The following is a 10,816-nucleotide window of genomic DNA, read 5'->3' as shown; positions in this document are numbered from 1 at the left end:
TCCTCATGCCACTTACACCGCGCATGCTTCAGTCCGTTACATTTGTCTTACATATCTATAAGTTACTCCAGCATTTACAGGCTCACTCCCTTTCTGCGGACCTCGGGTGACATTTGCTGGATGAAATGGTCCACAGGAAGGGGGTTCGATTTGTGTATGCTCATTTGTGTGCATGGTTGTCTGAATGTGTCATGAACATCCAGCATGATTTTGTATCCCAGCATCTTCCGCAGTTTAGGAGCGCCCATTACCTTATACAGATAGCTGGACTCTGAGCCCCTGCTTCGTCACTCCCCCGTCTGCCTATGACTTCCTCGGGGACGCAATTCGAAAAATGACCAGCAGATGGCAGCCTCTGTTCACAAACCAACCACTCAGCTCCTGGGGTGGCCTTCTTTCAAATCACCAAACCAAGAGGAGCCCTCTCTGCAAGAATTTGCCTTAAGACTAATGTTAGCGCTTGACTACATCTCCCATCAGCCACCTGGCTCTACGCCAATCTCCAGGTTTTTATATGTACTGTGTTATTTTGAATGTGACGATATGTGGTAGTTGTTTTAAACCATTGAATGATTTGTACATATTAACATTATATCACGCTGAATGTGTTTCCTTGGTGATTGTAGGTTTTTTTGTTTTATTTTAGCATTTGATTATTAGTCATGAGATAAAGTTTCAAATGAACCAATGCACTTTGAACAGCCTTCGAGACGAGTGAGTGCTGTACAGAATACACAGTAGTGATAAAGATTGAATGGTGTCTGTATGTGCTAGAAGGTTTATGGATGACCACTGTTAGCCACAAGTGTACAACAATACTTTACTCTATTTTATACGTTTTGTAAGAAGGAATTACCTGCTTTTGCATGACTTTTCAGCTCTTTTATTGTATTTGACCACTTGTGTTACTCAACACAACATGTGCTTCCTTTTGATGCTACTTTTGGCAGCAGAAAAAAAAAACATTCCCTAAAGTTTGTTCGTTTCACAAAAGGGTTTTACTTGTTTGTAGCAACATTTTAGCGCCTTACCCAAGCCAAAGTTTCACGTCACACATTCTTTCATCAATAGTAATTATTTTCCCACTTTTGTGAAACTAGTCCTGTATATTTCTAATGTGAGCAGCTGGGGTTTATTGGACAAAGCTGTGAACTGTACAGAATGATGCTGTAATAAGTATTTACTTGAAGAGACTTCCCTCACTCAAATGGCGTCAATCCTTTACATTTTCTTCCCTCAACTCGCCCCTCATAAACTAAACGGTTTGTCCTATTAAAGAGGGGGTATTATGCTTTTTTAAATCACATAGCACTAGTCTATATCACACTACAATGATGAGCAAACCTTCTGTTGGTCTGTAAATGCACTAAATTAGAATAACTGCCTTGTATAAAATTGCTCCTCAAAATGGCTGTAGTGAATGTCTTGAAATAGGCCTCTGTCTCTTTAAGAACCTCTGACTCTTTCCGACACGCCCCCTCCACACGCTGTCTGTGGCATCAGTGGGGAGGGGGCTCTGCTGAGGAGCAGTGGTTGGTTACTCGGCTGGTGACGAAAGCTCGGAGGCGTCTCCAGGAGGTGGGGGCGTTCCGAGGAGGACTCAGGCAAACCTATCTCTAAAATGGCTGCCATCAGAGTTTTTACAGATTACTCAAAAATACGTGAACGTGCCAAGGCAACACTTCAGGCATGTTTTCAATGAGGGAATGACACAATAACATGATGTAAAGCTTGAAAAAGTCGATTTTGCATCATACCCCCCCTTTAAGAGTTTTCTATCCTATTCAACGTTGCACTGTTAATACAATGAGCACCATCTGTCAGTCTATTTAAATGTACAGTGTTAAGTATTACAATATTGCATCCGCCTGACTTTACCGTCTGTGATAAAGTAACTCTGGTGTTGTAACAGTGAAAAGGCATAAACTCACTAAAACAAACCCCCCTTTTAAGAAATGCTTTTTATTCTACAGCATTTACACAAGCAGATAAGCTTTTATTGCGATGTAATCCAAGCTGCTGATTGGTCAATGGTGAAAAGTGGTGGCATGTCCTCAGTTGACCCTTTATTGTTGCGCTGAATGACTGGCCCAAGCTGATTTTCTGTAACATTGTCTATGGATAATCCTTCATCTGGGATTGGGATTTGTTTGCTGCAGAGGCCACCCTGTCAACCACTACTCTCACCTACTAAAATGTATGACTTTAATCTTTTACTACATTGGACAAAAAAACACTACAACTTTTCAAACATTTACCAGGACAAGTTCACTCTTCAGTTAATACCTCAAGTGATATAATATAGCAAATGTAGCCATATGAAACACTTGTTTTCCCGTGTGCAATCACTGTGTGGAAGATGTAGCTTTATCGCAAAACTAGACTACCATGCCCTACAGAATTTAGGATCAAACAAGCTCCTCCACTCTTCACTGATCACTACCTTTACTCGCGTTTTGATTTTCCAACACAGAAGATGTCGGTCTACATTGTACATGTTTTAATTGCCTATCGCAGTAACATTCTTGTGCACATTTCTTACTTTGAATGTAATTTTGTGAACAATGCTTTTTTTTTTTCATATAACGATTGTTCTAATAAAAATAATTTGGCATCATCTTTTGGGCTCCACTCATGACACATTTTTAGTTCATACAACATATTTATTATTAATGTGTTTTTCACGGGTGCTTAGAATATAAACATTAAAATACATCCATATTTTTTACACTCTGCTACAATGAAATATGTACAATCTTAATATTAACATGCTAACGCAAAATAATTTACACACAATGTATTTCGTGATGTTTTTAACCACATGAAGATCGATAGTTCATTTTTACAGTGAGTTGAATTACCTTTGGCCATAATGGGGGGGGGGAGGGGGGGAGTATACACGTACCAAAACATCACCATATTCTCTGAAATTGTAAAAGTGCAGCAGAAACCATGCCCTCTTGTAAGATACTTTGTTGACTAGATGAAATGGCACAAGCAAATCCTGAATCCTGATGGGCCTCAGAAGGAGCCGAGGCAGTGTAATCCAACTGTGATATAGTCCCAAGTCCTTACACATACTTGAAAATGTCCATGAATAAAGTCAGACTTGTGCATGTGGGTTTAGCACAATGCTGAAAAGTAAGTTATCCATGATTCTCATTTTTCTTCACCTCTTACCCCCCAGCTTTACACAAATAAATCTGAAAGCTTCCTGACTTGATCGTACAACCTTATGGTGCAACGCCTCATTTGAAAGCTAAGACCTGCAAAACTGATTTAAGATTTTTCCTTGCATGATCGCCGCATTGTCATATTTTCCATCGTATTTTTGTACCCTTTTTGTTGTTTTCAATCACCTGTTTTTGCCACTTTTTTTGTCACCGTTTTGTTGCCTGTTTTGCTGCGTTTTTGTCGCTCTTTGATGATTTTTTCAAGAAGATTTAGACTTGGGTGAAGTTGAACTGAGGAAAGTGTGCTTGTGGGGGGATGAGAGGTTAATGATTTGGCCTCGCTCTGGCGCCACCTTTGAAAAGCTCTCCAAATGGGCCCTCCCCACTGGAAAAAGTCCGGACCCTCCCCGGATAATCTCACATGATAACAATGCATTGCAGTGAATCAGTTCCCGTCACTCGTAATGCTTTTATTGCTCAAATGCCCATGTAATCCATAGTATTAAAAACAGTTTTTGCTTTTCATTACAATGTACAAATCCTCATCCAGTTCCAATTTGGATGAAATGCCAGGTGGCTCCATTGGACCTATAGAAAGCTTACATATATCTCTGTTTCGCTCCACATTGCGGGGCACCTGGTTCATCGGCTTAAGCACGACTGGTGCACCCAGGAAAGCAGCGTGTTTTCCATCAATGTTTTTTAAACTTAGTGCCCTTTTGTTCGTCCACATTTTGCATGTAGTCAGATTAACGTCTGCGCTTTGGGCGGGGGCTCCAGTTTCCGTGACAACGCTGTGAGGATGAGGTTAAATTTGTTGTATCGGTCTGACTGGTTGACGGCGGCGCCCCGGCTTCCCCAGAGCAGGCGCAGCTGAAAGTCCGTCTTGAACACCTCCAGTAAGTCTTTGTCGACCTCAAAGCCTGAGTGGAGGAAAAAAAGAAGAAGCAAAATCCATTGTTGCTTTGTGTTGCCATGGTTACGCATAAGTCTGTAACTGCTCTGCGTCCATACCTTGCAAAATCCGGTGCGCATTCGTGGTGTAGCTTTCGGAGTTCTGTGCCATTTCTCGAGCTGCCTCCAGGTGGCGCAGCATAATGTCGCACCCGTGGTCGCTTGTCTCCCAGAGCTCCGCCCCCTCAGGACCCATAGGTGGGCGCTCCATCAGAGTCAGCAGGGGCAGCAGTAGCGGGACACATATCAGACTGCCAGGAGCGGCTATGGAGGACAAAACAGAGAGCTTAGTATCTTTTTGAACATGCTACAGGTGGCTTCAGTATATTTAAGTAATTTTTCTCTTCTGACATAAGGAGAGTCAAGGACAACAATACAAAAATACAGAACATTCTCTTTTAATTGTCACTGATCTATTTGCTGTGGCCTGTTCCATACCTGAGCCTTCGTACAGGTTCTTGTAAAAAGGCTTGAGTACTTTCTCGTAACCGATTGCTGTTTGCGTGAAGTTCCTCCGTAAAACAGTCCACGTCTCCTCTAATCGGGTGATCTGCGTAAGGAAAGAGGTCAAAACTCTGCTGTTCCCGATCGTCACAGAAACGCCTTTTGTTTTTGTGGTAATTACCTGAGGCATGTCGAGGGCCTTCATCAGGGCAGTGAAAGCAAACAAGTCTCCAACTGTGCCCTTCAGCTCCGTCGCCACGAGGATGATGCGATTCACGGTCGACGCGCGCTCCTCCACGCTGCCTGTGCATCCCAGGATATCCACGGCCACTCCGATCGCAAGGGTGTGGTGCCTGTAACGCAAAAAACAAAGCAAAGGGCACACATAAGCCTTTTGGTGGCAGTGGAAACAGCAATACAAGAAGGAGAAGTAGTAGCAGCTTTTGGAAACAGTAGAGTAGTATTTATACCTCTCCATCAGGTCCAGTCTCAGTTGCTGACCGTGTGGGAGAGTCACAAGCTCCAGACCTGAGGCCACACCCATCCGACTCTTCACCTCTGCCGCCACTCCAAGGATTCTGGCGACCTGAAACAATACAGTTACAGGATGAATACAGTTAAGTTGACCAAGTTTGGTGTGTGCATGCATGAAGATTTGCAGCTGAACGAGTAAAAAACAAAGAGATTAGCTACCTGGCAGTCGGCCATGAGCAGGTGCCTGGCGATGCTGTGATGGTCATGACTCAGCAGCAGTTCTTTGGACCGCTTCAGGACCGACATCTCCAGGGGTTTGTTCACCTCTGGCAGCAGACGTGTGTCGAATGCATTTGGCTTAAACGCTGACTCCATCTCCATCACCGGCCTCTGAAAACTGCACGTGCTGTCGTTCTCGTACTCCTGCTCCTCCGCCTTCCCCGGGTCGTACTCCTCGTCCTCACTGGTGTTCTCCAGCGCGGCGATGGCATTGTGATACGAGCTCCTGTCCAGCCCTCTCCTCTGTCCGTCCATGTCATTCTCCGCGTAGATGTGGCCATCTTGGGAGAGTCTGTCCACGTAACTGCAGGGGACGGGGAGGTTGTCCATAGAGCCGTTAGAAGAGTATGTGTTGGGACATCTTAGCGGGCTGTGGGAGCGGAAGTCTGCAGGGCTTGGCTGTCTATGTTCTGTCTGTCCCATTAGAGTGTCCAGTTCAGGGTGGACAACTTCTGAGGCGTCTGGAGGAAGGAGGAGGTAATGCGGCCGCGCTCCTGTACAAGCTATGTCGGATGAGAGAGATGTGGATAAATGTACAATATTAATTTAATGTACAACAGGAGGACAAGCAACAATAGTGTTTAAGAAGTTGAAGGTTCAGTTGTGGAGCAGCTTCGCATTTTTTTATCATCTCAGAAACATTGCTCGATCATTAACAATCAACTTTTTTACTGTAATACTTAATTTGTTGCTGTTTCAAGAGTCCTCACAAAACAAGAACATTTGATTACGTCCAAATTCTATCTCCACCTACTGAAATACGCACCGCTGCCACTGTTTTGCCACTGTTCTAGCGCTGTTAATCAACAAAGAAAGCACAAAGGAAAAAGACGACAGCGAACAGAGCTGAGCAGTCATGTTATATCCCTAATATGTACACCAGCATACAGTATCAAAACATGAATACAAAAAAGTTCCTGAACCACGGACATAAAACAGTTGTCACACTAACTTACGTCTGAGCTTACCTGCGCTCCTCCAAGTCGAGCTGGGAGTGTCGAGGCAGAGTGAATCTGTAGAAGGTGCGGTGCAAGAGGATCCAGTGGTGCAGGATTGTGATTGGCTGGAGCTGCAATTGGGCGGGGGTAAGGGCTGCAGGCCAGGGGAGCGAGGGAGACGGGACAGGAGCACCTTGCTGGGTTTAGGGGGAGGTTTAGGGCACAGCTGACTGTCAGAGCCTCGGATGGCCTGGGCTAAATAGAAAGAAAGAAACGTCACAGTGGAACAGGGTGATGTTCAAGTTTTAATTCACGTGTTTAAGTTAAGCTGCAGCAACACTGGATAGGCTCACTGTAAAAAATCTATTTCCCTTTGACTGATCCAGGCTCGGCTATTGACACACGCGGACAGACCTACATTGCAATGGGAGCAGAGGTCACACAAGGCGATGTGTGGCCCTGATTGGACTTCAGGCTCTATCACTGTCACAAAGACTAATACTGTATGTGGCCATAGTCCTGCTGGTGCTCACCTCTTCACCTGTATGAGAGGATGTTTATATTTCAGAGGACGCTCACCTGTCTCTGTTGCCCTCCGCAGGACAGTGGGACTAAGAACTGGTTCGCTTCCCGTCCGAAACACCGGGGACTTGGGGTTTGGGCTGGGGGGTTGAGTGTCGGGAGACTGAACTGGTTTGCAACCTGATGTCAAAGAGGAAAAGCAAATTAGTTTCGATACAATAGCCTGTGCGTGACGAAACCTGTTACAGATATAATATGATCACGCTCCTCACCCAGAGGTAAAAAGCTTTCTGACTGGTGTGCCTTCAGCGGGCGCCGCCTTTCCAGGATCTGATTTAGGCTGGCTGGTTGACTGCCACAGCGATCTTTCAACCTGATCACGTCACATAAACAGCGATTTTAAGATAAAGTCGGAAAAAAATACAGCATTATGCATTGAGTCAGTATCAGGAAAACAAGTGGCTCAGATTTTGGGATTGCTGGAATTTCCAAGTATTTAAACAGAAACTGATTTGAACATGTGTACAAGTGTTGTAACCGCTTCTACCAGTCTTACCCTCCGGCTCTCATTTATTATGGATTCAGTATTCTGCCTGAAGGATAAACAGCTCAGGGTGAAGAGTCATGTTCTGAAAGTGACTAATAACCTCAGATTTGTTTTGTTTTGCACATCCCGGCCCCATGAACCGTGTTATCCGTGTAGCGCTGCATGTCCCTGACCTGAGCTGCTGTCCTCTCATCAGCCCATTGTCCTGGCACGGTGAGACATCGTGCATGTTGTGTTTGTCATGAGGGTGCCCGTTGGTGATATTCAGGCTGAGGCGCTTCTGGTTCCTCTTCTCCTGCGCCGTGAGTGCGGCCTCTTTGTGGTGACTGGACAGGCCATACTTCTCCTCTAAGCAGCGAAGAGGCAGTGCTCGGTTGATGGGTTGAAAGATAATGGCTCCAACCACCTGGAGAAAACACATGTAATTTAAAGTTTACTTGATATCGATTCTTTTAGGCGCTATTTGTCAGCCCTACCACATGTTAAGCACATTAAGAGATTCAAAATGCTCAAACTCTACAAACCTCAACTAAAACAGGGTATGTCCTACCTGTGACACTGGCTTTCTATTGCCGACGTAGTATCTGATAAGTGCAGGGACACTGTCAAAACCTTCTTTATCCAGCCGATACTCGACTCTGGAGTAAGCTTCATTCAGCATCACAACCTTCACACGGAGAAAGCGCGTTACCAGAAGAGCACCACTTAAAAACAGTATATAGTTTCATAGGCTAGTGCTTTACCCTCTTATTAACTTTAAAGTGCTGAGCGGCATTTCGCCATTGGCAGGTCAGAACGAAACTCCCTGGACTAGACAGCGAATCACGAACCAGGAAGTCTCCGTCCCTCTGCACCAGGTTTTCCGCGACCTTAAAAAAAAAAAACTATATTTAACAGCGCAAATTTTACTAATTTAAGGCTTGTTTTTACTTTAACATTTGGTTCTGTGCATAGTCCTTTGTGAATGGGGAGCCCTGACTGTAAAAAACAAGTGGCCACAAATTGTGTCACAGATTTATTATTTTTGGTGTTGGTCCAGTCACTTTTGACTTGATTTCCTAAACAGAGGTTTTTTGTTAAGCAGAGCTTTGAGCTTATAGTCTTTGTCACATAAACAAAGCTTTGTTCTGAATGGCACTTGCTAAAACAGAAGTGAAAAAAACATGTTGATTGATTGATTGAATCAATGTACAATTAAAACCAGGTCAGGCACTTAGTTAACAGTTAACACTGGATAAATTGTACAGATATGTTGAAGAGGCCAGTTTCTCCTCACAGCCATTGCTCTGTGTCTCACAGACTTTAATTAAGTATGTGTTTGTACAGTATATAATGGTTTGGTTTAGTCAGAGGAAGCAGCTTATTAAAACTGATTAGATCTTAGTGGGCTTACACAGACTGCGAACGGGCTCCCTCCTCCCCTCGCTCTAAATACTGTCTGTCTCTCAGGCTGCACGAATGGGAGATTTGCCCCGACCCGGTGTTGCACTCATAAAAAAGTGCAATTGACTCCTGCCATAGTCATTTGCACTAAAACTCATTTAGTGTAATGTTAGTGTAGATTAACTACTAAGTAGTCGCTTCCTAAATGCACAGGACTGTGAAGAAAAATCATAGTTACAAGAGTGAACAACGCAGCCATTCTCATTTGAATTTATTATGTACATGACAAAGAAAAGCACAGTCTCAACACTGTCTTTTGTTCCCACTTTGCTTCTCCATGTGCTCTGAGGAGAGGCTTTTGCCCAGTGCCATTATGTCCTGCTGTAAACACTAATGACAGGTGATCTGGTTGGACAAGTTTCCCTGTGGTGCAGCAGAGGGAGGGACTAGTGAGTGCTAAATACTTTGGTAGTATAGTATAGTATGCGGGGTGGTACCTGTCGTGGTATGGCCCCGTGGTACCATGCGTGGCTCCGGGGCTCATCACCGTTCATCTTCAGCTCCTCCTCCAGCTCTCGACGCAGCTTCTCTGGAGGACAGTCCAGAATGAACTGATCCCTCGAGAACTGCAATGAAATGAAGAAACCGTAACGATTTTTTCTGGAGATCAGGCTTTTCTGGGGGGCAATTCTAACCCATAATTGGTGAAAACAAACAAATTATGTCTGAATGAAGTTCACTTCTATCGTCCCTATTTTTAGAATATAATCTAAGACACATTGTACATTAAGGTCACTCCTCTGTTACAGCATCAACTTCAAGAACAGCATGTCCAGTTCATCCACTCAGGTTCAATGGCTTTGTTTTTGTACCTTACACAATACTGTTTACTTAAATAATATTAAAAATAAAATTATAAAACTACTTCAAGGGTATGAGAGTATATAGAGAATGAATTTACGCATGCAGCAGCTATGATAAAAGGGTTAATATGTCCCAATATCTTATAACTGTTAACATCATCATAGTATTGTATTGAAACTAATCATTCTGCAACTGCCAGACAAACATTTACTGTATCAATAATAAAAAACACAAATATCCATCAAACTGAAAGGTCACAAAAGACAGACTGTGTGGCATATGGAAGCAAGCCTATGAATGATCTGCAAAGTGACCTAAAGAGAAATGAGCATTATCAGTAATCCCTTCACAAGTTTCCTACAAGACAGACTTACTTCGCAACTGCTGGGTCTCTGCATCACTCCACAGATCTACGTTCATACCAAACTTCAAACTCTAAACACTCTTCACAACATGCCCCCCCCCCCCCCCCCCCCCCCCCCCCTCTCGCCCCAACAGAGTCCCATTCCCTTGTAATATTCCTGTCAGTCTCACATGCTTCTCGACCTGTATTTTGAGCGGCCCGACAGCCCAGACCTGCCTCCATCCACACCTTCCCCTGACGCATGCATGTGACGCAACCATTTTCTTCAGCTCATCGCATTCGGACTGGTCTGGCAACTTCTGATTTAAAGGTTCTCTGTTGTGACTTTCCAGTGACACTTTTCAGTAATGAATTCCCTGCTAGTGTATAAGAAATGCCAGCAAAGTAGAAAAGTTTTGAAAAAGATCAAGGTAAGGTCAGAATGTGTTTTAGGATTGAATAAACATGATGCTGTGTGTGTGTCTTCAGATATGAAGTAAACATCAGTGGTAAAAGCTGCAGCTTTGACACTGGTTACAAGATTAAAATAGTGAAAGCAGTTATCGTTTTCTTTAGAAGGTGTGGCCCAGTCCACTAGAGTGCGTAAGTGCGATTCCCAGGCAAACAACAGGTCCCTACAAAAAAGTACTAGTAATGGTAGGAGTCAGAAACAAAGGTTCCTTTGAAAAAGTATAACCCTGTTGTAAATTGTGATTCATCACACTTCTTCCAACATTGGCAGTTATCATTTATCCATGAACATGATGTCTTTGTGAGTCATTTTAGACAGATATCTCAGCTGTTAGAGCATGCACTTACATGTATTATTGATTCATAAACTGGACATAATTGGAAATAAGCCAATGATTCCTCATGAAACTGAAACCCTTTCATG

General features: G+C 43.7%; 1 protein-coding gene across 3 annotated transcripts in view; it reads right to left on the bottom strand.

Moving 5' to 3' along the window:
- Nucleotides 1–3,810: 3,810 nt before the first annotated feature.
- Nucleotides 3,811–10,816, bottom strand: part of bcar3 (BCAR3 adaptor protein, NSP family member) — a 53,941-nt gene continuing 46,935 nt past the window's right edge. For all 3 annotated transcript variants that reach the window (XM_079574527.1, XM_079574528.1, XM_079574529.1), the window contains 13 exons: nucleotides 9,212–9,340; nucleotides 8,075–8,200; nucleotides 7,882–7,998; nucleotides 7,505–7,737; nucleotides 7,057–7,157; nucleotides 6,842–6,964; nucleotides 6,293–6,517; nucleotides 5,265–5,827; nucleotides 5,042–5,157; nucleotides 4,753–4,924; nucleotides 4,566–4,677; nucleotides 4,188–4,391; nucleotides 3,811–4,096 (listed from right to left, as the gene is read on the bottom strand). In XM_079574527.1, the coding sequence (XP_079430653.1) occupies nucleotides 3,918–4,096; nucleotides 4,188–4,391; nucleotides 4,566–4,677; nucleotides 4,753–4,924; nucleotides 5,042–5,157; nucleotides 5,265–5,827; nucleotides 6,293–6,517; nucleotides 6,842–6,964; nucleotides 7,057–7,157; nucleotides 7,505–7,737; nucleotides 7,882–7,998; nucleotides 8,075–8,200; nucleotides 9,212–9,340 (2,400 nt within the window). In that variant the 3' untranslated portion in view covers nucleotides 3,811–3,917. The remainder of the gene's footprint in view (nucleotides 4,097–4,187; nucleotides 4,392–4,565; nucleotides 4,678–4,752; nucleotides 4,925–5,041; nucleotides 5,158–5,264; nucleotides 5,828–6,292; nucleotides 6,518–6,841; nucleotides 6,965–7,056; nucleotides 7,158–7,504; nucleotides 7,738–7,881; nucleotides 7,999–8,074; nucleotides 8,201–9,211; nucleotides 9,341–10,816) is intronic.

Source organism: Gobius niger (genome assembly GCF_951799975.1).
Source record: "Gobius niger genome assembly, chromosome: 17".
Classification (NCBI taxonomy): Eukaryota; Metazoa; Chordata; class Actinopteri; order Gobiiformes; family Gobiidae; genus Gobius; species Gobius niger.
Note: the sequence above shows the minus strand (reverse complement) of the source record. Positions and strands in the feature narration are given on the sequence as shown.